This window comes from Heterocephalus glaber, unplaced genomic scaffold (genome assembly GCF_053883595.1).
Source record: "Heterocephalus glaber isolate CG9 unplaced genomic scaffold, H.glaber_assembly_v1.0 deba00001773, whole genome shotgun sequence".
In the NCBI taxonomy this organism is placed as follows: domain Eukaryota; kingdom Metazoa; phylum Chordata; class Mammalia; order Rodentia; family Bathyergidae; genus Heterocephalus; species Heterocephalus glaber.
In genome coordinates this window covers 11363412-11385810 of record NW_028258463.1, presented here as the reverse complement: position 1 = coordinate 11385810, position 22399 = coordinate 11363412, and the positions used below count along the sequence as shown (strand labels likewise).

The following is a 22399-nucleotide window of genomic DNA, read 5'->3' as shown; positions in this document are numbered from 1 at the left end:
TGGTACAGAGTTCATACATACCTTTCATCCAACTTCCTCAAGTAAATAAATAATCAACATCAGGAATCTAGTCAGGCATGGTGATGCACACCTGTAATCCCAGCACTTGGGAGGCTGAGGCAGGAGGATCGCTGAGAGTTCCCGGCCAGCCTGGGCTACATAGCGAGACCCTGTCTGAAAAAACAAAACAAAACAAAACAAAAAACCAACCCAGGAATCTAGCCTGATAAAATCCCACTAACTAATCCATAGACCTTACCCTAGTTCCCTCAGATTGCTCTTTTTCTGGACCAGGATTCAATCCAAGATCACAAATGACATTTATGATCACACCTCCTTAACCCCTCGGGAGGATGGGTCCTCTGTCTTCTCTTTGTCCTTCGTGTCCTTGACACTGTTGACGACACCGGTCAGCTGCTTTGCAGGCTGCCCTCCCTTTGGGTTTGTCTGCTGCACCCGTTTTTGCCCGGATACCACAGCAGCGACTGCCCTGTGGGCCACGGGGAGCAGCGCCGGCGGAGCCCCTGTGATGCGGGCCCGGTAGCTTGTTAGGGTGGTGTCTGCCACGTCTCCGCCTGTAACGTTGCCGTTTCCCCTTTGTACCTGGCGGGACACCTTGTAACAAGGCTGGGCTCAGGAATCGGAAGGGCCCGGAGAACCCTCAGGTCCACGCGGGCATCCCCATGAATGGATTCCCGACGCGCGTGGTCGCTTGTCACCAGCACGTGAGAATGGTGCGCTGCTGGATGCGGTCTTCATGAAGATATCAGTGGCTCTCAAAGGCTTCCCCTCGGCCCTTCCTCTTCGATCACAGCGCCACCTGGGAACCCGTCGGGTTCCAGAGTCTGCAACGTTGGTGACAAAAGCCAGACTTGTGAAGAGGGAAGCCGGGGGGGTCGGCAGGCGCCTCGTGCGGAGCAATGCGCATGCGCCTAGGGGACGCGGGGGGAGGGGGCCCTCGGCGTGGGGCGGGGCTCCGGCGCGCTTGCGCCCTAGCGGCGGGCCGTGGCGGCCGGGATGGAGGGAGAGTGAGTAAACAAACCGGGGCTGCGGCGGCGCGGCCCGGCCGGGGAGGCCGAGGGGCGGCCTGCGGCTCCGGGGCTGGGGCAGGGGCACGGGGCTGAGAGACCCGGGGACGGGCCGTGTGCGGGGGCCCCCAGTCCCGGGATCGAGCCGCGGCAGTAGCACGGAGCTGACTCCCCAGCGCGTTTCATTTCCTGTCTTGAGCCAGGGTCTCGCCAAGTCGCAGTTGGCCAGGCTGGGCTCGTCCTTGCCGTCCTCCTGCCTCAGCCTCCCGAGCGCTGGGGTGATAACAGGTGTGCGCCATCGCGCTGCGCGGAGGCTGGACTTTTTAATGGTGCTGGGGTCAAGGCGCCTGTGCTCCCTCCCTCCCGAGCGCTGTCGCCCCGAGCTGTGCCCCCGCCCCGAGGCTGCCTGGTGAGAGGCAGGGTTGTGTCTGCGGCGGCCGCCGAAGGTGCGGAGCCTGCGGCTTGGCGGAGGGCGGGGAAGAGCCTGGCCACAGCGACACTTGGGTGTGCACTGGAGGCCTCGGAAGCGCCCGCCTCTCCCCACGTTTGCTGAGTAGGTGGTTTTAAGATAAAGAAACAGGTGTTAAGTGAAGTCTGCGGCTGAGACGCTGCTGTAGCAGAGCCTCTGACCCTTGCCTGCGTGAGCTCGAGTCCCCAGCCGGTGCTGACACAGACGGACTCGGGGAGAGAGGTTTTGGTAGAGAAGTACTTTCAGACAGAACCCATGTAAAGGCAGAAGAAATGCACGCAGTATCACAGCACGGTGGAGATTCCCCGTGGGCGTGCGTGTTGCCGGCCGTGTGTCTGTTGTTCTCACTGATTCCCCTCAGCACCTCAAACACTTAATGCTTAGTGTGTAGGAAAGACTCAGGTAGTATTTGTGGAGCAAATAGAAAATTTCTGGGTCAGGAGTCAGGAAGTCTAGATCTTTCTTATGTAAAAAACAGCCAGACCGCTTGGGGGCCAGTCTCCGAGCTTGATGCGAAACACAACTTGCTTTATTTTTTTATTTATTTGAGACAGAGCCTCGCTATGTGGTTCAGGCTGGCCTTGAATATGGCGGGATCCCCCTGCCTCAGCCTCCCAAGTGCTGGGATGACAGGCGTTCGCCGCTTCGCCCAGCTTGTCCAAAGTATAGAGGAGCTCTTCATTATGGTAGTTACAGTGGGGCCCTCAACAGCTGTCCCATAAGGAGCCTGGAATTGCAAATGAAACGTCACACCCAACAAGACTTGTAAGAGGCAAATAGTGAGGGTTGAGGATGTAGGGCTGGGTGTACCTCATTGATAGAGCATTTGCCTTGCATGTGTAGCCCTGGGTTCCGGCCCCAGCCCTGCACAAAAAAGGGAAGAAGTGAGGAAGTGTAATCAGACTTGTGTCTAGGACTTCCTTGGACTTGTATACCCATTTAAGAAGCCGTGAAGTCTGAGACCTGGGGGTGTAGCATAGTGGATAAACACCTGCTAGTGCTCTCAGCACCACCTGCCTCAAGATTTTACCTGTTTAATTTTTGGAATTTGAATCCTGGCTTCCTCCTTAGTCCTGTGGGTCACACTCCCTGCCCTTGGTTTTGTATCTTAGTCATAAAAAAAGTAACAGTTTTATTAAGTGTGTCTCGTTGAGGGCTTGTATTGTGTTTCAAAAGTTTCTACTTTGTTTCCTGGCTACTTCCCAGAAGAAGCTTGAAACCCCAACTCTGAAAACTACATTCTACCTAAGATAGTTAAAGCCAAAAACCAAACCAAGGGTGGTGGCCACGCCTGTGATCCCAGCACTCGGGAGGCTGAAGGAATTCAAGACCAGCTTTAACTATGTAGCAAGACCCTGTCTCAAACAAAACAAAACATGCATGCTAGGAGGGGGAGATAATTATACCAGATACTAGAGATTGCACAGGATCAAAATAATGGTGATGATGATGATGATGATGATGATGATGATGATGATGATGATGATGACGATGACGATGATGATGATGATGACGATGATGATGATGATGACGATGATGATGATGATGATGATAGTAAAGAAAGCTGTTCCCAGGATGCTTCCATTCTGGAGAAGACCCGGTCCCGTGTCCCCCCCCCCCCCCCCCCGTGTGTTTGTTTTCTTTTGTCCCTGCTGCTCATTGGCTGCCTTCCTGCCTCTTTACCATTGGGTCATCAGCCAGGACTCCAGGGCTCCAACCCCAATATCACGGGTTATTTAATGGGCACTGAGTTAGCCCTTTGGTATGTTACCTCCTGACTCATTTATTATAATAATCTGTTCCAACCTGGACTAACTAGAGTCGGGGTGCTTGTTTGTTTGTTTGAGACAGTCTCACTGTCTAGCCCAGGCTGACCTCGAACTCGTGATGACCCTCCTGTTTTGGCCTCCGGAATGCTGAGATGACAGCCAGGTGCCACCATGCCTGGCTAGAGTAGTATTTTAATCCAGTGATGATGAGCAATCACTAAGTGTTAAGCTTTGTTCTGACAAAGCCCAAGACCAGCTGAGCACTGTTCTTTCTGTGTGTGTAGTGACCAGGAGCTTGGAGCAGTGATACCTGTAAGTGCTTTGGGCAAGTGAGGGGTTGTGGCTTACAGATGTGCTCAGTGCCTGCTCACTGAGGCATCTCCAGCTGTGCATCTTGCATGGAGGTGGCGAGATCGGTGGTCACTGCTGTGACTCAGCTGTGTGTCTCTGGAGCCCAGTGCACAGTTAGGCCACCCTGCCTGTTCATGTTCCAGTTCCGCTGTGAACGGAAAGGAAAGCACAAAGATGGGAGACTTAAAAATGTAAGTGCCATCTGCCTCTAAAACCTTACTTAGTCTACTGATTAATAAAATTATTATCAAATAGGGCCGGGGATATAGCTCAGTGGCACCATGCCTGCCTCACAAGTGCAAGGTCCTGAGTTCGATCCCCGGTACCAAAAAAAAAAAAAATATATATATATATATATATATATATATATATATATATATATATAAAATCAAATAATTGCACACGTGTAATCCCAGTGCTCTGGGAGGCTGAGGCAGGAGGATTGAAAGTGGGAGACTGGCCTGGGCAATTTAGCAAGATCCTGTCTCAAGAACGAAAGGGATGAGTATGTAGCTCAATGGAGAGGGCTTGCGTTCAATCCCTAGCACAGGAAAACAAAACAAAAAAGACCCTGGAAAAGCCAGGTGTGGTGCACACCTGTAACCCCAGCACTCAGTAATGTTTCCATTTCCACTGAGCAACAAGTATTTCTACTTTTAGCCTTCAAAGCAGATTAGGAGCCAGGGTTTTTTTTGGTACTGGGGATGGAACTTAGGTCCTTGTGCTTGCAAGGCAGGCGGAAGAATCAATGAGCTAAATCCCCAGGCCAGAAGCCAGTTTTCTAGAGAAAGACTTCCAAGTTTTTTATAGCATTCTTTTCCTGTAGACATGTATGTGAAAATAATATAGTTCTTTTTTTTTTTTGGTACCTGGGATCGAACTCAGGACCTTTCGCTTGCAAGGCAGGCGGCAGCACCACTGAGCTAAATCCCTGGCCCAATATATATATATATTTTTTGGTACTGGGGATCGAATTTGGGACCTTGAGCTTGCAAGGCACGGGAGGAACCACTGAGCTAAATCCCCAGCCCAGCCCAATGTTTTTTGAAGTTTAGAATGTTAGGTGAAGTGCAAAGAACTAGTTTCTTAAGAAGCAGGACTAGGGCCAGGGATTTAGCTCATTGGTTCTGCCGCCTGTCTGATAAGCGGAAGGACCTGAGTTTGATCCCTGGTACCAAAAAAAGAAAAAGCAGGACTAGTTAATATAGAGTAAAAGTGTAAGCGTGTAGATTTTACTGAACTTCTACCTGTTGTATTTAATATTAGTTCAGCCTGCGGACGAAGCCTAGAAGTTGGTTCAGAAGAGCATTTATGAACTTGGTAATTGTGTGAATATATTTATGTACATGAGTGGAAAGGTAGGATTTAATAAAAGCCTCTTCCAAAATGGCATCAAATATTTTGGGGACCTGATTTATATGTGAAAATCATGGTAGCAGAAGGCAGGTGCAGTGGCATATGCCTGTAATCCCATCTACTCGGGAGGCTGAGGCAGGAGGATCACGAATTTGAAGCCAGGATAGGCAACTTAAGATCAGGTCTCAAAAACTCAATGGGGCTCGGGATGTATCTCAGCGCCCCAGCACTTGCCTGGCATGTGTGGGACCCTGGGCTCAGTCCCTGCCACTGAGAGACCTGGAAGTCTTCCTAGTTCTGCGGAGCACTGGGTTCAGGGTGACAGGGTCTGAATGTGCTGCTCTGACTTGCTGAGAATGCTGTCTGTTCCCTTGCAAAGCTGAACACTGGCTGGCCGTTGTCTCCCTATTCCCTGAAGAACCAAGGTGCATCCTCAAATCCAGCACCCCTTTTATTCTACAAAAGAGGTAAAGTATCTTGCAAATACATTCTCTTAAATTTTGAGCCTTAATTCAAATACCAGAAAAGCTGGGCATTCTGGTGAAATGCCTGTAATCCCAGCACTCAGGAGGCTGAGGCAGAAAGGTTGCCATGAGTTCAAGAGCAGCCTGGGCTATATAGGGAGACCCTGTCTCACAAAAACAAAAAATAAACAAAAGAGCAAAGAATGATTCGCTGTGTTAGCAATGATTTTTTTTTTTTTTAATTTTTTAGCAATGATTTTTGAGTGTGTGTCTTGATGCGTACTGGGGATGAGAGTATGCTGTCATGATGTCCTGCGAGGTCACCCACTGTGGAGATTAGGTGGCTTGGTAGGGCAGTTTGCTGTGTGGCGGCTCTTTCTGCATAGCTCTTGCCTACAAACTCGATTCTAGCTGGGCATTTCTCAGACCCAAAGTAGTGAGTAGTGTTCCTTGAGTCAAAGAAATCCGAATCCCCAGCCTTTCTTTTTCAATTTTTATTTATTAGTAGCCAGCGGCCCCACCATGGTGACGGCCTGCAGCCTTCGTGCTGAGTCCTCACAGGAGGACGGAGTAGGGAGGGAGCTTTTTGATAATCAGACCAGGAGTTGCTGCTGTGAAGTCTTCCTTCAACTAAGGCTGTGTTAAACTTACAGATTGAGGGTTTTCCAGTGGTTATGTGAATAATTGGGAATGAAAACATAATTGACCATGTTTATATGACTTTAAGGAATGCTTCATTTCCAGGCAAAACATGTAGCTTCTCTGTCCCTCTTAGAGTATATCAAAATGGATATTCCGAATCCCCCCACCTCCAAATGTATCACTTACTGGAAAAGAAAAGTGAAGTCTGAATACATGCGGCTTCGCCAGCTCAGACGGCTGCAGGCGAACATGGGTGCAAAGGTGGGCAGCGCTTGGGGAGAGGCTGCACGATGCAGTGCATTTCTTCAATGCAGAGACGGCGGGGTTTATGTGTTTGTTTTTGTTTTCTTTCCTTTTTTTTTTTTTTTTTTGGTACCAGGGATTGAACTCCAAACCTTGTGCTTTCGAGGCAGGAGGGGGAACCACTGAGCTAAATCCCCGGCCCTGTTTTCTCTTGTTTTGAAATCTTAACAGTGTTCTCCTTGGCTTTGCTAGGCTCTGTATGTGGCAAATTTTGCAAAAGTTCAAGAAAAAACCCAAATCCTCAATGAAGAATGGAAGCAACGCCGTGTCCAGCCTGTGCAGTCGATGAAGCCTGTGAGCGGGCACCCTTTCCTCAAAAAGGTACTTCCGGGGCACAGCCCCCACCTCTGTCCTGGGTGGGGAGGAAGCCAGTAGCTTACTGAGTATGCTTTTCCCCTCTGTTCTCAGTGTGATTGTGCCTGTCATAGAAAATCATGACATTTATGATTCTCTTCCCTGGGCTTTGTGTATAAGCTCCAAAGCAACCACTTTTGGCCCTTGTTTGACTCCCTAAACACTTTTCTTTTGAGTCAAGGTCTTACTGTGTAGTTCAGGCTAGCCTTGAATTCATGATGATCCTCCTGCCTCAGCCTCCCAAGTGCAAGTGCTGGGATAACAGATGTGTACCATCACACCTGGCTTCTTAAGTACTTTAATATGGAAAAGGACTGCCTAGGTTAATGGACAAGAGTATTTGACCAGAGAGGCCTTCCTTACTGTGTATTCATTTTTAAAACTGAATTGTAATTTTTTTTTTTTTTTTTTGCAATTTTTGGCGACTGAACCCAAGGCCTTCACACTAAGCTACATCCCAACCCTTTTTTGTTTTTTGTTTTTTGTTTTTGGTACTAGGTATCAAACTCAGGTCCTTGCACTTGCGCAGCAGGCAGCGAAACCACTGAGCTAAATCCCCGGCTCCCAACCCTTCTTTATTTTTTATTTTTTTATTTTGAGACAGGGTTTTGCTAGGTTGCTCAGGCTGGGATTGAATTTTAGATCCTCCTGCCTCAGCCTCCCAGAATCCGGGATTACAGGCACGTACCACCATACCCGGGTTGAATTGTAAATTTAAAAAGAACATTCTAGTCTCTTTAAAGAGATCTTTTTGTTTTTTTTTTGGTACCAAGGATCGAGCTCAGGTCCTTGAGCTTGCGCAGCAGGCGGTGAAACCACGGAGCTAAATCCCTGGCCAAGAGATCATTTTTTAAAAATAGAAAACATAGGGTAATGAGGGCACCTGCCTTTCCCAAAGCAGGATGGGGCTTCTATTCCATGATGCTTCCCCTTGGAATGCCCCCATCCCCTGTGAAGCCAGGTTGAAGTCCCTGGTCTGAAGGTCGTTGGGACAGGGCTGGGAGAGGCATCAGTGTCCCTGGGCATGGGGGGGTGGGGGTAGGGCAGAGGGTGTGGGCCGCACTGGCAGGGCGCTGACATTCTCCTCCCCCTGCCCCTCGGCTGCAGTGCACCATTGAGAGCCTCTTCCCAGGCTTCGCCAGCCAGCACATGCTGATGTGCTCCCTGAACACTGTGGCGCTGGTGCCCATCATGTACTCCTGGTCGCCACTGCAGCAGAACTTCATGGTGCGTACAGCACACGGGCATCGTGCAGGCCATGTGATCAGCACAGGGCATGGGGCTTCTGGGGCAGAGGTGGTTGGAGGACTTAGCTGAGTGCAGACACAGCGAGGGGCGTGACCATTGGCCGCTGCTCAAGTTTGGCGACTCCAGTGCTCTCTGGTGGGCCAATGTTGGTTCTATTGGGAGTGAATTAGATGGGGCGGGACTCAGTTTCCCCCTGCTCCCTGGCCCCAGGTGGAGCACTGTGTGCAGGTGGGTGTAGTCCCAGTCAGGCGCTGGAAGGTCATTGGCCCCCTGCTGGGTCATTCACTGTGGGCCTCAGCCCTGTCCATCCCGCTGTCTCCTGTCACCTGTGTGGCAAAAGAGCAGCTCCCCAAGGTGGATCTGGATCTGCAGAAGGAAGTCCTGCCTAGCACACAACTTCAGAGCGGTTCCACCTACCGCCACTGGGGCTTAAGAATGAGGTGTCGGCCTGGGCCGGAGCTGTGCAGTGAAGCGTGTGCTTGGTGGGTCTGAGGCCCTGGGGAGGGAAGGAAAAAGGGAAAGAGAAGAACGAGGAGTCAGTGTCTGTGCTCTATCGCATGCCCTCCCCGCTTCAGCGCTTACTGCCAAGAAAGTGTCTGTAGCCCTCAGAGCAGATGCCGGTCCCGCCTCGAGCCTAGGCTGAGTTGAGGTCCTCACTGTTGGTTACTGGGGAGTCGCTCTTTTTCAGAGACCGCCCCAGACCTCGTGGACACAGAGTTTCTTTTCTCACTCTGTTAAAGTCACCCCTGGGAGGGCTTCCTTCTCACCCATGTCTCCCGGCTGGAAAGTGGAATGTTTGTGCCTGTTTTACCAGGATGCTTAGTGGGTAGGATGAGGAGATGGGGTACGGCAGAGGCACAGGTGCTGTCAGGTGGCCACGTCACTGGGAGTAAGGTGGGCACCTACACTGACTCCTCCCCAGCCCAGCAAGAGCAGTGGTCGGCCCCTTCCACTTGAGGTTTTGTTGGCAAAACAAAAGGACCAGTTCTTAAAATCCAGGGAACTCTGCTTCCAAGGGACCTGCAGGGGACTCGGAAGCAGGAAGGGCTCAGCAGAGGGCTGTTGGGCCCGGAGAGCCAGGACAGCGGCTCGAAGGGTGACTCGGTGCGGCCTGGTTTCAGGTGGAAGATGAGACAGTTCTGTGCAATATTCCCTACATGGGGGATGAGGTGAAGGAAGAAGATGAGACGTTCATCGAGGAGCTGATCAACAACTATGACGGCAAAGTCCACGGCGAGGAAGGTGGGCACGGCCTCGGCCCCGGGCACCAAGAACCTTTGCAGTGGGCAGCCCCAGCTTCAAGTTAGAAGCATCCCCGTGGGCCAAGGATTTAGCTCAGTGGTGCTGCACCTGCCTCACAAGTGCAAGGCCCTGAGTTCGATCCCCGGTACCAAAAAAAAAAAAGCATCCCTGTGACACTGGAGAAGGAGCTGGGCACAGAGCTTGGTCAAAATCAGTAGCTGAGAGGAGTTTCACCTGGGAGAGCCCTGCATCCATCTCACCACGTGGTCCATTCTCCCTGGGAAACAGGAAGCGGCTGCTCCCAGCCAGGAGCCCTCCAGCTGCCAGAAGTGGGCATCAGTAGCCTCATCTCCTAAAGGGCAGCCATGTGGACTTCCTCGGAGTTCTAGAAAAGGTTGTCACTGAGAGAGACAGGAAGGGAACGAGAACCCCAGGATCTGCATGCAAACCCTTTCTCCACAGCGCCCCCTAGTGCTCAGATGCTCCCAAACCGTGGTACAACCCTGTGGAGCATGACTAGGAAAAAATGCTGTATCTTGCAGGGTGTGGTGGTGCAGGTTTGTATTCCCAGCACTTGGGAGGCTGAGACAGGAGGATCATCACGAGTTTGAGGCCAGCCTGGGCTACATAGTGAGACTTTCAACAACCAAAAAGCAAAACAAAAGCTGTATTTTGAATTAGAGAAGTCACTGTCGATCCAGCAGCAGCAAACCTAAGTAGATGTTCATTTATTATTCATTTTCTGCTGTGCTTTCAATGGCTTGCACATGATTCTGAGATTTGGGACCATAAACCTGGGGTTGACCTGTGGCTGAGGAAGTGAAATATCCCAGTAAGAGTGAGGCCGGTGGCCGATTTCCTGCCCAGCCCGCTGAACTGGGGGCTGCAGTCCCAAGGGCACAGGAATGTGTCCCGCTGCACAGGCCCGAGGGGCGAGCCCTGCTCAGCCCTCCTCCTGCTCGGTTTCAGACATGATTCCCGGCTCAGTCCTCATCAGCGACGCTGTCTTCCTGGAGCTGGTAGATGCCCTGAATCGGCACTCAGATGAGGAGGAGGAAGGCCACAACGACGCCGCCGACGGAAAGCAGGGTGACAGCCAGGAGGACCTGCCTGTGACCCGGAAGAGAAAGCGCCATGCTGTGGAGGGTGTGCAGCCCCTCCCAGAGGCCCTGGGTTTCTGTTTGTTTTTTGGTATCGGGGATCGAACTCGGGACCTTGCACTTGCGAGGCAGGTGCTGGAACCACTGAGCTAAATCCCTGGCCCATCCAGGTCTCTCTTTGAAAGCTCCTTTCTCCTCCAGATTCCAGCAGGGCCTGTGGATTTGTCAGTGTGTGGTCAGTGGTTAGGCTGAGGAAGCAGCTGTCATTAAAAGTGCCGTGGGGAGCTAGACATGGCAGCACAGCCTGTACTCCCAGCACTCGAGAGGCTGAGGCAGGAGGATCAAAAGTTCAGGCCCAGCCTGGGCAACTTAGTGATTTAGTGAAATCCTGTCTCAAAAATTTATGAAAGGGCTGGGATGCAGCTCAGTGTGAAAGCCCTGGGTTCAAACCCCAGTGCTAGGGGAAAAAAAGACAAATCGCTATGACAAAGAAAAAAGATGAGACAGCTTTGTTCCCGGCCCATAGCACTCAGAAGGGTCTGTTTTCTAATCATTTCCCATTCAGGCAACAAAAAGAGTTCCAAGAAACAGTTCCCCAATGACATGATCTTCAGTGCCATCGCCTCAATGTTCCCCGAGAGCGGTGTCCCGGATGACATGAAGGAGAGGTGGGGAACGTGTGCTGTCGCCACCGCACTTCCCTTTGAGGCCTGTGCCCCAGGGCGGGTCCCCAGCATCTGGCAGGAAGTGCTCACCCCGCCAGCAGCACACTTGTGGCTGCTCCCACCCCTTCCGTTCCTAAAGCCCTGGCCCGGCCCTCCCTCCTGCTGTCCGCACTGATCCCAGCCTGAAGCAGTGCTTCCCCGCCTTCTCTCCTGCAGGTACCGGGAGCTGACGGAGATGTCGGACCCCAATGCTCTCCCCCCGCAGTGCACACCCAACATCGACGGCCCCGACGCCAAGTCCGTGCAGCGCGAACAGTCCCTGCACTCCTTCCACACGCTCTTCTGCCGCCGCTGCTTCAAGTACGACTGCTTCCTGCACCGTGAGTGGCTGCTCCAGGACGGGTGCCCTTCTTCTGCCCGCCACCCCTGCCCTGTCTGCCTGGTTGTCCCTGGCACCTCCTGGCATGGAGAGGACATGTCGGGATGGCTAGGTTGCGTGGGCCCTGCAGTAGCTCCCTGACACGGGGCTGTCGCTCTGTCTTGCCCCATGATAGACCCTGCACACACTGCAGTTCTTCTCTTGCAGCTTTTCATGCCACCCCCAACGTGTATAAACGGAAGAACAAAGAAATCAAGATCGAACCAGAACCCTGTGGCTCCGACTGCTTTCTTCTGCTGGTAGGTCCTTCAGCTGCTCCGGCTTTGATAACTGCTTAAAACTCAGCAGGAACAGGAAGTGGCCCTTGAGCTTCCTGCGCTGGGAATGGGTGAGCCAGGTGAGTGGGACCCAGCCTCGGGGCTCCCACTCTGCTGCTCCTTGACTCGGGCATACCGTGAGGCCAGTTTGACCTGCTGCCAATGTTGGCAATGAGATTTGATCATCAGCTGAGACATTCAGTCTGAAACTGTATTGCTGGGCTTGGAACAGATCAGGCTAGGGATGTGGGCCAGTGGAAGAGCACCTGCCTAGCACAATCAAGGCCCCAGGTTCGAGCCCCAGCTCTGCCAGAAAAGAAAGAAGTGGAGCAGAACGTGTGGTGTTGGCCTTGTGCACCCCGTGTCTTCTGCCTTCTTTTAACGCACGTGATATAGAGGCAGGACAGAGAGCCCTGACGTCTCACTGTGATTAGCCACATGGACTGCTGTGGGCCCAGCCTCCCTGTCCGTGTGGACTGTCCTCAGGCCTGCAGGGCCCCTTGCGGCTTCCTACATGGTGTGTTGAGCTTAGGTTGAGAATAAAACACTTTGATAACATTTCTCCTGTCAACTAGATTATATAGCGCAGTTCCTTTGGGCTGTATTTTTAGCAGGATAACAGAAGGAAAGGTGGTAGAGCATGCTGTGTGCTATGCATCTGGAAAATGGACCATGTAGTTACAGCAGGAGAATAAATAGAATAAATCAACTTTATCCAATTGATTTTTCCCTAACGTGGTGATTCCTGCTGTGTGTCAAGGCCCTGAGCATGTACTGTCTCATTTTCACCTTTGAATGATTCCCTGGGTAGAAACCGTGGGCTTATAAAAGTCACGTGTGTGCCGGAGTTTGTTAAGAGTCCATGGCAGCCGAGCGCCGTGACCCACACTGGCATCCCAGCACACGGAGATGGAGGCTGAGGTAGGATCGCAGCTGGCTGGGCAGCTTCGTGGGAGACCCTGTCTCAGAGTGACAGATACAGGGCTGGGCGTGAGGCTTGGGGCAGAGCACCTGCGCTCGATCCGCCGTACACAGGAAGAGAAGCGCCTGGTGCTAGGCTCAGGCCCTGCCCGGCCCCACGCACGGCCTGCTTGGACTTTGTGAGGCCGCAGCACATCAGTGCGTTGGCATCAGCGTGGGGTCAAAGGCATTGTCACAGCCCTGAATGCGGTGTGAGGCGTGCATCACACAGATACTGCCCATGCCCAGCGTGTGTGCATTCACCTCACAGGGTCTGTGCATGTGGTGTCTCCTTGGTTGTGTCTAACATGAGCACACTAACAGACACCACTCTTCCTGTCTCCCTGGCCTGGCTCTTTTGTAAAGACGACGTCTTTGATGATAACAGGGTGACAAAGCTAGGCCTCAAAACATTGGCCGAGAGCTCAGAGTTGTTCCTGTCCACAGAAGCCTTTCATAAAAGGCCAAGATCTCTGTGATCTGAAGAAAAACCAGTGTCCCTGGGTTGCTAAGAACCTGCTCTTCATGGCACTGGGGATGGAACCCAGGGCCTTTGCACTGAGCCACATTAGGCCAGGCCCCCTAAGGGTCGAGAAGTCCCTAAATTGCCCAAGCTGGGCTCGAACTTGTGAGCCTCCTGCCTCTTACAAGTGTGCACCACAGTACCCAGGTTTGTTTGGTTTTTTTGGTACTAGGGATCAAACTATAGGGACTTTGTGCTTGCAAGGCAGGTGCCGGAACCACTGAGCTAAATCCCTGCCCCTACCCAGGTTTTTAATCTCAAATGAGTCCACTACTTTTTTCTTCTTTTCCATGGTTCCAGGATGGTTGTCCTGTAGGATAGTCCACATTTTCAAATTTTGTTTCGTTTTTTGAGACAGGGTTTTGCGATGTGGTTCAGCCTGGCCTTTAACTCACTACATAGCCCAGGCAGGCCTGAAACAACCAGCCATCCTCCTGCCTCAGCCTCCCAAGTGCTAGGGTGACAGGTGTGCACCACTACACCTGGCCACGTTCTAGATTTGTGTTTGTTTTCTTCAGGGTATTCCCTGTTTCCCATATCTAGAAATTAGCTCTCGAGGCTTGATTTTTATCTGTGGAAAACATTTTACTCAGGGATACTTGAGGTTCTGTGTTTCCTGCTGGAGCAGAGACCCATGCCGTTAGATCCGGTTGGCTTCAGAGCTCCTCTTCCTTGGGCCCTAACGCCCACAGTGATGGGGAGCCCTTATCCCTGCAGGTGGCTCAGTTTTCAGAAACAGGAGTTGGTGGGAACCGCACCAGCGAGGGGCTTAGGGATCAAGCTGTTTGTCCATAATCAAGGTGCAGCTGCTGAGCTTTGGGACCATGTTCTTCCGAGTTCATGCGCAGACTCTGGGAAGCTTCGGAGGAAGTAGCAGTGCAGAGACCGGGGGTCACACCTTTACCGCGGAAATAAAGGCCTTGTGGGGGAATGTGAAGAGCAGCCGCCCAAGCCCATAGCCCAGCACCCTGGGAGGCTGGCCCAGGGAGATTACAAGTTCAAGCCCAGCCTGGGTGATTTAAAAACTTAGCAAGACCCTTTAAAGAGTTTGTTGTAGGGCCGGGGATTGAGCTCAGTGGTGCCGCGCCTGCCTCACAAGTGCAAGGTCCAGAGTTCGATCCCCGGTATCAAAACCAGTTTGTTTTACAGCAGTGAGGCTGCAGCTTTCTCTTTGCTGCAGCAGCGGGACAGGAGCCCTGGCAGGGCATTTGGGAAGTTTCTCCCGCTGTTTGAGGAGCATTGATTGAAAGGAGCACAGCTGAAACTGTTACCAAAGGAGGCATTAATTATGCTTCCCGAAAAATCTCAAGGCACAGACTGGAGGCAACTGTGGTAGCTGTGGGATTGGGCTCTCAGGGAGGGCGGAGGGATTCAACCAGGGAGGTGAAAGTCGGCGATGAAGTTCTGCCTCCGGAATATGGAGGCTCCAAGGAAGTTCTAGATGACAAGGATTATTCCTTACTTAGAGATGGTGCCGTTCTCGGAAAAGACGTAGAGTGCAGTAAGTCACTGTTGAAATGGCATCACACAACGCTGCCCACTCCACTGAAGTTCTACAGCCTTTCATCATGCAAATGATTTCCGTGTCTCTTTTATAATAAAGTGATGGGCGCTCAACTAAAGAAGATAAAGTAGTGGGGTGCAGCTCAGCGTGAGGGCTGGGCGGGCGCTGCACCTCTCCTGGCTGGTCTCTGCACCTCCTCTCCACACCTGCGGGCAGCTGATTCCAGGCCACGCAGTGCGGGCTGCAGGGGCTTGGTGCCGCCCGGGCGGTTGGAGACGTGCAGGGCAGAGCTGAGGTTGGTTCAGGGCCGCAGCACGGTCCTGGGTGACACAGTGTCCATCTGTAAGTTTATGTTTGTCACGCTGGCCCTGCCCGGCACACACAACTGGGTGTCGTGTGTCTCCCAGGAGGGCGCCAAGGAGTACGCCATGCTGCACAACCCCCGCTCCAAATGCTCTGGGCGGCGGAGGCGAAGGCACCACGTGGTCAGCGCTTCCTGCCCCAACACCTCCACCTCCACCTCCACCGTGGCTGAGACAAAGGAAGGGGACAGCGACAGGGACACGGGCAACGACTGGGCCTCCAGTTCTTCAGGTACAGCAGCCTGGCGGGGCTCTCCCCTCCCATGAGAGAGCTCAGGGATCCCAGGACCACCACTGACTCCGGACGTCTCTACCTTTTAAAATCGGTAGTTCAGGTGGTGCACACCTGCAGTCCCATTGCGGGAGGCTGAGGCAGGAGGATCGCCATGAGTTTGAAGCCAGCCTGGGCTCCATAGTGAGTTCAAGGCAGCCTGAACTGCATAGCGAGACCTTTCTCAAAAAAAATCGTTAGTTCTTTTCCCGAGTCCGCTGTCGGCAGTGGAGATGGGGAATGTCTGCATTCTTAGCTCTTCGGCCTCACGAGGTGGAATCAGGTGCTTCCGCTTTGTGGCACCGTTGCCGACAGCCACTCCCTGCTTCTCTCCGCCCGTCCTTCCCAGAGGCCAACTCCCGCTGCCAGACCCCCACCAAGCAGAAGCCCAGCCCCGCCCCGCCCCACTTCTGCGTCGTGGAGGCCCCGTCCGAGCCCGTGGAGTGGACCGGGGCCGAGGAGTCCCTGTTCCGCGTCTTCCACGGCACCTACTTCAACAACTTCTGCTCCATCTCCCGGCTGCTGGGCACCAAGACTTGCAAGCAGGTGACAGCCCCCGCCTGTCCCTCGCGGCCCGGGCAGCCTGGGTGTCTGGCTGGAACCCGGGGGCTTGATAACCAGGAGCCGCCCACCCTGCCAGCCCAGTGCATTTTAGGTGCACAGTACGTTTACATTTGTCACTGGGGCTGTACCTGAACATGGTGTATCTTGCTTCCTATTTTTTCCCCATTCCCTGTGCGCCCTTCACCCCCGACCTCCTTCCTGAATTCACACCCCGTACTGGGAAGGAACCCCGGGAGCCCCAGGGCCGGGCCTGCTCTCCTGGGCCCCGGCCTCCGGCGGTGCCCCTGTGGGCTCCCTTGGCAGCGGCCTGGGTGTCTCCCAGCCTGGCCGTAGAAGGTCTGTGTTTGGGAAGCGACTTCTCCACTTGGAGCAGTTAGGGGCTGCGAATGCCTTTGCTCTCCTTGTGGAGCACAGACCCTCTTCTTGCTCACACCTGTAATCCCAGCCACTCAGGAGGTGAGGCAGGAGGCTTGCAAATTTAAGGCCCGCTGGGCAACCTGGCGGGACCAGTCTGAAAATAAACAGGGTTGGGGCCGCACCCTGGTGGGGAAGCTGGGCTCCTTCCCAGGACCTCAGGGAGGGAGCGGGCAGGAGAGGGTGCACTGTTGCTCCAGCAGAGGGCGCTATGGCCGGGCCCAGGACCTGCTGGCGCCGGCCTCCGCTCTGTGACCCCGTGGTCCCCTGCTCCAGAACAGGCCTGTTCGGTGGGAGCTGGGCCGCCTATGCCCTGCGTGTCCCCTCCTCGGCCAGGAGGAGGTTTCGTCGCAGCCAGGGACCCAGGTCCCTGCGGCTGAGCAGGCTGCGGAAGGTGTGACCGTCACGCCCGCTTCTCCTCCAGGTCTTCCAGTTTGCAGTCAAAGAATCGCTCATCCTGAAGCTGCCCACCGATGAGCTCATGAACCCCTCCCAGAAAAAGAAGAGGAAACACAGGCAAGCTCAGGGCAAGCTCTCTATCCTCCCGGCCAGCGCGCTGGGCCAGGCAGGGTCTGTGGGCATCGAGAGGCCCAGTGCAGCGCTGGGTGCCCAGGGTGTGTGCCTGGGGCCGGCTGTGGACCGAGAGACCACTGCGCCCTTCCCTCTCCCGCTCTGGCCCAGCCGAGGCCACGTCTCAGTGGTTTACTCCCCGTGCCTGGCGCCAGTCTGAGCTGAGTAATAATAGCACCCTCCCGCCAGCCTGGGTACCTGATGACTGTCCCCCGCGGTGGGGAGCCTGCACCGCTCCTGGCTGTGGCATCCCTTCTTCAGTCCCTTCACCCTGTGAACCCCACCCCCCACCCTAATCTCCTCCTCCGCAGGGAAAGAAAACGAGCACCATATAGACCTGTAGGCCGGGACTGGCGGTCATGCTTGTAATCCCAGTACTCTGGGAGGCCGAGGGAGGAGGGTCACTCCTTTCAGCCCAGTCTGGGCAGCTTAGTGACATAGACCCTGTTCCAATTTGAAAAATAAGGGGCTGGGGATTTCACCCAGTGCAAAGGCCCTGGGTCCAATCTCTAGTACCACAAAGAAAAAACCACATGCAGTCTTGGGCTTCTCTTTGTGCCCTTGGTCTTTAATGCCTGTGTATTTGGAAGGGGCTTAAATTTACATCTGGCACAGGCCGGCTGCACTCAGGATGGGCTCTGGTGTCCATACAGTGGGCGTCCTGCGTCCAAGGGCCGGGCTGACCCTTCCTTCTCTCTCAGGTTATGGGCCGCACACTGCAGGAAAATCCAGCTGAAGAAAGGTAAGTGCCAAGCTGTGCTTGGCTCAGGGTTGGGCCTGCTCAGCACAGGCAAGGCTCCACCCCACCATCAAAAAACAGAATGAAAGGAAAGGTAGGTTCCCTCAGGGCGCCTCAGCCAGCTGTGCCTGAGGCCTGGCCTGTCCCATCCCCCACCCCCTGCAGCCAGCCGCTCTGGGTGGCCTGAGCTCGCTGCAGCCCTGGAGGCAGCCTAGGCCGGTGGCCTGTGGCTTCCCAGGTAGTGCACTGCCCACTGTCTTGCCACCACCATGCCCTGGCGCAGACCCAGGGAGGCCCACAGTGGAGTCGGGGTCAGAGTAGGGTTGGGGAGCCCGTGCCTGGTGCCTCTGGGCAGCTCCTTCTGCCTCTCCTAGACAACAGTGCCACGCAAGTGTACAACTACCAGCCCTGCGACCACCCGGACCGGCCCTGCGACAGCACCTGCCCCTGCATCATGACCCAGAATTTCTGTGAGAAGTTCTGCCAGTGCAACCCAGACTGTAAGAGCCCAGGCGCCCGCCCGCCCACCCACCCGCTTTGCTGCCTGCCCTCCGTACAATAGGTGTGGTTGGCACTTGAGCCCGAGCAGCTGCTGCAGATCTGGAGAAGTTTTGAGTTTTTGGTGTTCTGTTGTTGTTCTGCTTTTTGCTCTTTTAAAGAGCCAGGTAGAGCCAGGTGTGGTGGCACACACCTCTGGTCCTAGCACTGGGGAGGCTGAGGCAGGAGGATCGCCAGGAGTTCGAGGCCACCCTGGGCATAGTGAGTTCAAGGCCAGCCTGAACTCCATAGAGAGACTGTTTCAAAAAACCAAAAAAAAATCGAAAGAAGTTTTTTAAAAAGGCATCTCTCTGTGTTGTCCAGGCCAGCTTTTGAAAGCCCTTAGGTCGATGGTTCTGAAGACAGCAGCTGGGCAGAAACTTGATGCGTCCCAGCTCTCTCAGGGGGAACAAAGAGGCCAGGGAGTCTTTTTCCTCAAGGTACAGTTAGTTTCCCTTTTCAGGAAATTGTTTTAAAGTTTCCTTCAGCTAGCCCTGGTGCACCTGTAGTCTCAGCCCTCAGGAGGCTGAGGCAGGAGGATCGCTTGCCTTGAGAATTCAAGACTGGCCTAAGTGAATTTAAATTTGGTTTTTTAAATCATTGTGGTCACAATTCTGTGTCTTTTTTTTCTTTACGAGCTGGAGTTTGATACCAAGTAGGAGAGGGACATGGAAGTCCGCAGCGCCTGAGAGTGGCTTTCTCCCCGTCCTGGGGTGGAGGGTGGCGGCAGCCCCGGCTGCAGGAGGCAGTGTCTGCCCCTCCTACCAAGGGCTGATACGATCTAGCCACAGCCTCGCCTTGCCGAGAGGCCATGGGCCGTGGGCGGAGGGGCCCTGGAGCGGATGCCCGGCCTCCTCAGAGTAACTCTTGTTTGCGGGGGGTTCCCCAGTGAGGAGCACTGATTTCCTTTTCTCCTCGGCTCTGCCCACCTCCCTCGCAGCTCCACGCAGGCTGTGGTGCCCGGGGTGGGCACGCCTGTGGCGGAGACTCGAAGGCAGGAGCAGACGCTGTGTTGGGTGCTCAGGAGCAGCCCCGGTGGGCGGGGCCCTTGGCTGGCCCAAGTCTGGCCTGGTCCCCAAGGTCCCGAGTCTCCCCTAACCTGCCCGGCCTCCCGCCCAGGCCAGAACCGCTTCCCCGGCTGCCGCTGTAAGACCCAGTGCAACACCAAGCAGTGTCCCTGCTACCTGGCAGTGCGGGAGTGCGACCCTGACCTGTGCCTCACCTGCGGGGCCTCGGAGCACTGGGACTGCAAGGTGGTGTCCTGCAAGAACTGCAGCATCCAGCGCGGCCTCAAGAAGGTGTGGCCCGGCCCCCCCAGCCCGAGCCCCATCCCACTCGCCCCGCACCTGCTGAGCTCTGCCCTGTCCTCCAGCACCTGCTGCTGGCCCCCTCAGACGTGGCCGGCTGGGGCACCTTCATCAAGGAGTCGGTGCAGAAGAACGAGTTCATCTCCGAGTACTGCGGCGAGGTGGGTGCTGGGGCCCTGGGCGGGAGGCCCCTCGTGGGGACGTGGACGTGGCCAGCCCCGGTGGGACGGTAGCGCAGGACCTGGCTGTGTCCTGGACCTGGCCTCCAGCCCACCTGTCCCTCCTGTGTCCCCAGCTCATCTCCCAGGATGAGGCCGACCGGCGAGGGAAGGTCTATGACAAATACATGTCCAGCTTCCTCTTCAACCTCAACAACGGTGCGCTGAGGCGGGGCGGCCTCCCTGGGAAAGTGGGGATCAGACCCAGACCTTCCCGCCCAGCAGATGGGAAGAGGGGCTCCACAGTCCTGGCAAGAGGGGAGACAGAGGGGCTGGGATTTAGCTCAGTGGTTCCACCGCCTGCCTCGCAAGCACACGGTCCTGAGTTCGATCCCCGGCACCCCCGGAAAAAAGAAACAAAGAGGGGAGACAGGGCCCTGCGCGGCAGATTGCGCGTCCCCTGCACACAGGGCTGGACCCTGAGGAGCCGGGTGTCCACCGCCCTCTGCCTGCCTTTCTGGTCTGAAGGTGCATGCGGTTCTGGGGACGCTCATGGTTGTCTTTGTCCCCTCTGCAGATTTCGTTGTGGATGCTACCCGGAAAGGGAATAAAATCCGATTTGCAAACCATTCGGTGAACCCCAACTGTTACGCCAAAGGTGGGTTCCCTGGGCCTCCAGTGGGGTGCGGCTGTTTCCCCCACATCTGCCACAGTCTCCACTGTCACTCAGCCTGCTCATCACTGAGCTTTTTTTGCCCAAAGATAATCATGATTAATATCAATATCATTTTAGGCCTCTCAGTTTTTTGTTTTTACTTTTTTTGGTACCAGGGATCGTACTCAGGACCTTGTGCTTGTCAGGCAGGCTCGGGGACACTGAGCTACATCCCTGGCCCTTAGGCTTCTCGGTTTTATGATCTGCTTTCTTTACCGGCTACATTAACATCATTCTCCCACAGACGTGATTTAAAGATAAGTCAGGTAGCTGAGCCAGAGAGTGCTTACCCAGTGAGTGTGAGGCCCTGGGTTCAGTCCCTAATACTGCAAAAGGAAAAAATCCCCACACTTGCAGCCAGCTGAGAGATGCGCAGCACAGGGCCAGCGGCCTGCCTCAGCTGTTCTTCAGGTCCCTGCGACCCCTGGGAGGGGGGCCCCCTCGTCCCTGTCCCCGAAGTGACGGGGGCGGCTGGGCTCTTCCGGTTTGTAGTGGTCATGGTGAACGGAGACCACCGCATCGGAATCTTCGCCAAGAGGGCCATCCAGGCTGGCGAAGAGCTCTTCTTTGACTACAGGTGAGCGGTGGGTCCCCGACCGACCGGCCTGGGCACGGCGGGGGCACTGCAGCTGTGAGGGGTGGGAGGATTCCGGGTCCCCAGCCCCCTGGCTAGAGAGTAATGGGCTCCTCCCACCGGCAGGTACAGCCAGGCCGACGCCCTCAAGTACGTGGGGATCGAGCGGGAGGCTGATGTCCTGTAGCTGTGCCGGCCAAACTTGGCACTGTCCTCGCTTTCACAGTCGCCCGCTGCTGCTCAGTCGCACTGTTGTCTTCCACGCCGAGAACCCCACCCCTCTGCAGTGAGGCCGCAGCTGTATGCCAGGGACACCCCCATCTCAGGAGGGGACAGGTGGCAGGGCTGGGTCCCCAGGTCTGGCTGCGGCCCCTGAGTCACTCAGGTTGCTCCTAGTGACCCGGCCTCAGCTCTCCTAGCAGGGCTCGCTGATCAGGTGCCAGGCACAGCAGAGAGGGCCCCGGTCCCCAGAGCCTGGCAGGCAGCAGGGCTGGGGCAGGGGGACAAGCGTCACCTTCCTACTGCCTCCTCTGGCAGAGTCCAGACAGAAAGTGTGGGTTCCGGGGACAGAGGGAGACCCAGCTGGGTGACTGCGGTTCTGCTGGGAACTTGACCCTGGGGCCAACACTCGAGCAGGTGGGAAACTGTCTTCAGGTTCCAGGGAGCAGGTGTCCCCGTCCTTCCAAGCTGCAGCTCACCTCTGTGGCTGCACGCTGTGCTGCTCCTGACGAGTGGGCTGGGGGCAGTTGTTCCCTAGGGGAACACGGTGGGATTTCCCAGCCATCTGCCCACATTCACATTCAGGGTGAACACCGCAAGTCAGGGCGGCCGGGCCTCGGGGATCCGCAGTGCTGGGTGCAGCAGCTGCCACTCTCTTCGGAGCTCCCGAAGAGCAAAGCACTTTATTCCTTAGGGGTGTGAGCCTGAGGGTGGCCCAGAGCCTACTCGGGGGAGCAGCGAGGGGCCCCAGCTTCCCCATTCTTCTCCTCCCTGAGAGGCCGGGCTGGGGAGCAGCGCCAGGGGCTGTCACCTGGAGGGAGTGGGGTTGGCCAGGCTGCACTGTGCCTGCCCAGCCTCGCCCAGCCCCCAGGCTGATTCGGGACCTGCGGTGTGTGAGTTGGGGACCCTCGAGCTGGGCTGTGAATCAGGAGCAGAGGCAGAGGAGGCAGGGCCCCAAGAGGGTGGGACATGACTTTCCAGCCCCCAGAGAGGTTGGAGCGAGCCCTGGTCCCAGGCCTCCCCCCTGCGCCTCCAGGACTGATCTGTGTCCTTACTGTCCCCCCTTCAGCCCTAAGGCCTCAGCAGCAGCCACCGCGGGTGAATTCACGCACTTTACAGTCCTGTGGCTTGTGACCTCTTCCTTAATAAAGCGTTGGTGCCACCTGGGCAGGATCTTCGTGTGCTTCGGGCTGGGAGGGTGGTGCCAGCTCCAGCAGGTCAGACCCGGTAGGCAGCCACGACTGGAGCTCCTGCGACCTGGCTGGTTCCCTTTACGGCCTCCCCCGCATCGCGTG

At 55.2% G+C, this 22399-nt stretch overlaps 1 protein-coding gene and 1 pseudogene across 15 annotated transcripts; both read left to right on the top strand.

The window, feature by feature from the left end:
• Nucleotides 1–958: 958 nt before the first annotated feature.
• Ezh1 (enhancer of zeste 1 polycomb repressive complex 2 subunit) lies at nucleotides 959–22271 on the top strand. Of its 15 annotated transcripts, none has more exons than XM_087202316.1 (23): nucleotides 970–1028; nucleotides 3551–3808; nucleotides 4884–4937; nucleotides 5353–5440; nucleotides 6213–6340; nucleotides 6575–6703; nucleotides 7844–7963; nucleotides 9106–9226; nucleotides 10196–10372; nucleotides 10892–10994; nucleotides 11208–11371; nucleotides 11578–11669; nucleotides 15082–15268; nucleotides 15657–15853; nucleotides 16710–16801; nucleotides 17557–17597; nucleotides 17969–18094; nucleotides 19251–19429; nucleotides 19504–19599; nucleotides 19734–19815; nucleotides 20174–20254; nucleotides 20804–20888; nucleotides 21112–22271. In XM_087202316.1, exons 2-23 carry the CDS (start codon nucleotides 3665–3667, stop codon nucleotides 21173–21175), a joined length of 2550 nt encoding a protein of 849 aa, XP_087058442.1. In that variant the 5' UTR covers nucleotides 970–1028; nucleotides 3551–3664; the 3' UTR covers nucleotides 21176–22271. The 15 variants fall into 15 exon arrangements, with proteins under 15 accessions (XP_087058448.1, XP_087058452.1, XP_087058442.1 ...); XM_087202318.1 differs by having other exon boundaries at nucleotides 971–1028; nucleotides 21012–22271; XM_087202315.1 differs by lacking the exon at nucleotides 970–1028 and adding an exon at nucleotides 1167–1316.
• On the top strand, nucleotides 12597–15075 carry LOC106010615 (10 kDa heat shock protein, mitochondrial pseudogene; annotated as a pseudogene).
• Nucleotides 22272–22399: the final 128 nt, after the last annotated feature.

Excerpts from the sequence above, each read along its gene's own strand:
- Ezh1 (XM_087202316.1), top strand. The coding sequence starts at position 3,665 with ATGGAGGTGGCGAGATCGGTGGTCACTGCTGTGACTCAGCTGTGTGTC. Across the intron at positions 11,372-11,577 it reads GTACGACTGCTTCCTGCACC|CTTTTCATGCCACCCCCAAC; the intron begins GTGAGTGGCTGC and ends CTTCTCTTGCAG. Across the intron at positions 19,430-19,503 it reads TCCAGCGCGGCCTCAAGAAG|CACCTGCTGCTGGCCCCCTC; the intron begins GTGTGGCCCGGC and ends CCTGTCCTCCAG.